This window comes from Grammomys surdaster, unplaced genomic scaffold, assembly GCF_004785775.1.
Source record: "Grammomys surdaster isolate TR1022 unplaced genomic scaffold, NIH_TR_1.0 126187, whole genome shotgun sequence".
NCBI lineage: Eukaryota > Metazoa > Chordata > Mammalia > Rodentia > Muridae > Grammomys > Grammomys surdaster.
In genome coordinates this window covers 8,209,700-8,214,503 of record NW_021620993.1, presented here as the reverse complement: position 1 = coordinate 8,214,503, position 4,804 = coordinate 8,209,700, and the positions used below count along the sequence as shown (strand labels likewise).

Here is a 4,804-nt window from a genome sequence, read left to right as displayed (position 1 = left end):
TCCCAACCAAGCCTTCCAAAGTCTCTCTGAGGGACAGCAAAGGACCAGATGGTGGTGACTCTGCAGGGCTCTAGGGGACTTCCCAGCCCTTTGCTGTCTCCTGTGCGGCTTGTTTACATACCAGTGAGGAAGGGACTGAGTGAGAGAGTGAGTGGGACAGAAGTCTCTCCGTCCGACATCCTCTTTGCCATTTCTAGCTGGTGCTGGGCTGTATGGAGGCTCTGCCTATGGAAGTTTCAGCTTTGCCAGACTCCATCACAGCCCAGCCCAGAGCGCAGTGAGTGTCTGGAAATCCCTGGGGTCTGCCGGCAGCCCCCTTTGCATTTAACAATGCCCCGAACCCCAGCACATTTTGAGCCCCCCTCCCCATAATTGGATCCTGCTCCTGAGATCCACTCAAGACCTCCCGTCTAGAAGGCCTGGACCACCACACTAATGACTTGCTTGTACGTCCCCAGGAGCTGGCAGCCCAACTTTTTCCTTTGGAAGGCTTCTTTGCTGGAGTTGTCAGGGGCGTATGGCACGTCCACATGGCCCACGTGGTACTTGTTGCACAGACGGCAAAGCACATTGCTGAGGAGCCCCCTCATGACGTCTATAGTAGCATTGAGCTTGATCTGGAGGCTCACGGCAGTGGGGTTCAGGATCTTCTGATCCCGGGTGATATTGGACAAGGAGGCACTCAGATATGCGACCATCCGATACAGCTCCACCAACTTGGTCTTCTCTGTCCCATTGGCATGGAAAGAAGGGAAGTCTGTCATGTTGGGTGCACAGAGCTTGTCCACGTTGTTGGGAAATGGCTCCCCTTGAGCTGTGTACTGCAGAAGAGAGAAGAAGTGACATGAGAGTCAGGGCGAGTGTTCCAGTCTGCCACCAACCCTTGGGGCAAGCCCTTGCACCTCTGTCTCCCCACCTGTGATATGGGGACTCAACTTATTGCCCTGTAGGCAACTGGAATCATTAGTCAGCAATGATCAGAAATGTGAACTCACTCACCAAGGTCACTGTGACATAAATGGATAGAGGAAATGTGACATGTCACAGGTGTCACCTCAGCCAGAACACCACATACACTTGCACTTTCAGTCACCCCAGCCTCTTCCTGGGCCCCTCACTGTTTTCAGTGACACCTCCCTGTCCATTCACTGCATAGCCTCCTCTTTGGCACCCTGATCTGTGGGACAAGACAGAAAGTACAGTTCCCACCTCTCACCCCAGCCCTTCCCCCCAACTCGCTGGTGACCTTGGAAGAGTGCCTGCCAGTCTCTGAGCCTAGGCTAGGGTGTGGGGAGGAAGCCATGGGTTGCCACAGTGCTCTTCCAGCTCAAAAGGGCTCCCCTCCAGGCTGGGCCACTCCCCCCCCCACCCCCCAGGACTTACATAGGAAATGAAGAGAGCATTGGCACTGCCATTGAGCTGAGCCAGTTGATTCTTGATCTGGTTCATGAGGTTGCCGTGGCATGGGTGGCGTGTGGCACAGGTAGCATTTAGAGGAGTGATGGGAAGGGGGCTCCCCGCCCCGTGTTTCCAGTGCAGAACCAGCAGTAAGGGCACAATCCCTGGAAAGAGACATGGAGGGTAAATGGAAAGGCAGGAAGCCTGGCTGAGGCTCAGGGTACATTGCACGGCAGGGGGAAGGGGGAAGGGTACGGGGGGGGGGGGGCACCTCAGTAAGGCCCATCCCGATCCCTCACCTTCCAGCTTCCTTTAGTCTCCTGCTCTACTGAGATCCCCTGGCTCTCTGGCTCCAGACCTCTGCTTTCTCTTTCCCTGCTCCCTGGCCTCAGTTTCCCCATCTATCCCACTGGATTTAGTAGAGAAGTAAGGTTATCAAGACAGGAGCCATTTGTACCATCCAAAAGCTAGGCCCAGGGGGCCACTCAACCATCTAGCCCCGTCCCTCCTGGTACCCTAGATGGGTGGTATTAGGTCCAGCAGAGGGGAAGAGAAATTAACCCTGTCTTACCCCTCCCAGGATGGGCCAAATTCTTAACTAGGTGTTCATTGGCCCATTGCAGCCTAGAGCTGGACCCCTTGCAGACTTTGCAGCCTGGGAGTTGGGGTTTCTGTTGACCTGTCTTAAAACTGCCACTACATTCTGGCTTCCTAAGCCAATTGCCTCTAATCCTGTCTTCCTCAATGAGGCTAGTCCCCTATGGAGAACTTTCCACCTGATGTTCTGCAAGTGCCCACTCTCCAACCAAATCATCTTTCACACACACACACACACACACACACACACACACACACCCCGCTTGCTACAGTTTCCCCCCAACTCCACATACTTTGGAATGAGAGGAAATGGTGCAACCAGGAAAGAGATCGGGGAAAAGGTCGCAGGCGGACACGCAAGAGGAAAGCGAAAGGTGTCAGGAGAGCCGGGAGCTGTCCGGGCCTGTCCGGGATCACCCGTCCCCCGGGGCGCCTGCCCCTCCTTCACTTTCAGCTACACTGGCCCCCTCATCCCAGCACAGCCTTCCCTACACTGGGCTGAAGACCCCAGAAGGTGATAGAGGCTGAAGTCAATTCTTAAGGGAGGCTTGGAGACCTCCCACCTGAACTCCCCAAACTGGGACTAAAAAGACTCTAAAACCTTAAATTCACTCCCCTGGAATCCTCTATTGGTCTCAGCATCCCCAAACATTGTTACGGCCCCGGGATGGCTGCGGGGGTACCCATACCTGCATCTCATCTCGCGCCAATCACAGCTTTCCAGGCACTAGCAGACGGAAGCGGCACCTGCGCCGGTCCTGGCCGGAGTTTGCAAGCTGCTCAGCCGCCTGCGCCCCTCCCAGGGAGCAGCCCGGGACGCAGTTGGAAAAGAGAAAGCGGAAAGAAAGAAAAAGAAAGAGGGAGGGTGAATCTAGGCGACAGCGGAGAAGTAAGAGCAGCGCGGGAGAGCAGTGGGACGAGGAGAGGAGGCGGTGGAGCAAGGCTGCGCCGGCCGGTTCCCTCACCGCCAACCTGCTGGCCCGGGCGGGCTGGGCGCGCGGTGCCCGGACCATGTGCGGCGCTCGCTCCCGGCCGCCACCCAGCGCCTCCGGCGGGCCCGGACTGCGCGGGCGCCCCAAGTGTCCGAGTGGCGCGGCGGGCGGGTGTCCCGCGGGTGCTCGCCCAGCGCCCCGGGCTGCCGGCGCGCCCGCAGCGGGGACTCGTAATCGGCGCCCGGCGCATGGATTTACCTGCGGCCAAGACCTTCATTATGGGCTGGACTCCAGAGGGCCTTGGAAGAGACCTTAGATGCAGGCCGTTTTCAGAAGTTCATGCTCAAATGGGGAATTTGCCTGATTTATATACTGGAGCCTGTGTTGTAAGACAGAGAGAAACAGCTATATTTAGCCGGGATCCCCAGTCCAGGAAGTTGTTTGAGGTGCATCATAGGAAATTATGAATGGAAGAAAGTAAGAGTGAAAGGGGAGGGGGGGAGAGGGGGGGGGGAGGGGGGAGAGGGCAAAACTTTTTCCTTCTTCTAAAAATTTGATTGATAAAATTATAATGAAGTGTTCAACCAAAAAAAAAAAAAAAACACGCCTTGTGGTTTTCCTGAGTGGTTTGCTCTGGGCGTTGTTTGCAGGTGGGTCTGGTGGGGAGAGGGTCTCAGGGGGATTCAGAGGGGTCCTCAGCCTGTGCCCTTCAGACGTCCCAGTTTCATCCCGGGTTTGGGAGGGTGGCAACAGACTGGAGGCTGCCTTTGTGATCCTTGGGAGGGGGGCTTTGCGGGGCAGCAAGAGGAGTCGGGCTGGGGTTCCGCTGAGAAGCAGTTTCCAGGAAGGGGGGCTGGGGCCCTTTTGAACTTTAGACAGTCATAAAGTGGAGCAGAATGTGGACGCTGGAAGCCACCTTAGGGGTGGCCTTTCTTCAGCCTGCCCATTGCCAGTGGGCAAGGAGCCTACAAAGGGGCATGCTGCCAATGTTCCGGAGGGTGTTGCCCCCCTTACAGCCACCAGCATGCCCCCTCTACAGACTGGTACCTGGGGTGAGGCCCGGAAAGAACATGAGGCTGTATGTTTTGGGGAACTATCTGGGCAGGCACTTCAGGAAGGTGTCTCAGCCTTACTACGTTGAAGGGACCCATAACGCAGTGATCCAGGGAGGCTGGGCAAAACGGGACTCCCGCTACCTCAGGGTGCCTAGGAATGGCCGGGTAAGCGGGAATGGCTGACACTCTTTGGAAGCCCCTTAGTTTTTGGCCTCAGAGTATGAAGGTGACTCCTAACAGGTGCTTCTGGGGTCTACAGCAGGATCCCTGGGGTGGGTCCTTGCTGGTAGATTAGAGACTCTGTGAGGGGCAGTGGGGAAGAGGACAGGCTGAAATGAGATCAAGGTCTCCCCACTAAATATGAGGCAGTACAGAGAAGCATGCAGTGAGGGAGCACTGACCAAGCACACCTACCTAGGGCCATGCTTTCCCCTGAGCCAGAGGTGTCATTGCCCTGGGGACTGTATTCTAACCTTTCCCTCTGACCTAACCCCAGATCCAAGTGGGACAACCGGTTTGCCAAAGCACTGCCTGTTCGCTCAAGCCCCTTTGCCCACCTTCATGCCCTCGGCTCCTGCCTCATTCAGGATCTACTCAGGTGTTCTTATCCTTCCAGGATGTCCTGTGTCTGCTGTTCTCCCCCCACCTCCACCCCACTACACGTACCCCCTCCCCGGCTCCCCCCCTCCAGATTCTTGTTCCTTGTGGTCTTTTGGTAGAGCCTTGGGTAGTGGTGTGATAAAACCACCCCTCCCAGCTGGCACTTCCCAGCAGGGAGGGGATCTTAGAGGCCAGGTTGGCACCCTTTCTTTCTCCCTACAC

General features: G+C 56.4%; 1 protein-coding gene across 1 annotated transcript; it reads right to left on the bottom strand.

The window, feature by feature from the left end:
* Positions 1-410: 410 nt before the first annotated feature.
* Lif (LIF interleukin 6 family cytokine) lies at positions 411-3,204 on the bottom strand. The gene is made up of 3 exons (XM_028758319.1): positions 3,186-3,204; positions 1,384-1,562; positions 411-821 (listed from the first exon to the last, which is right to left on the bottom strand). The coding sequence occupies exons 1-3, from the start codon at positions 3,202-3,204 to the stop codon at positions 411-413; spliced, it is 609 nt and encodes a 202-aa protein (XP_028614152.1).
* Positions 3,205-4,804: the final 1,600 nt, after the last annotated feature.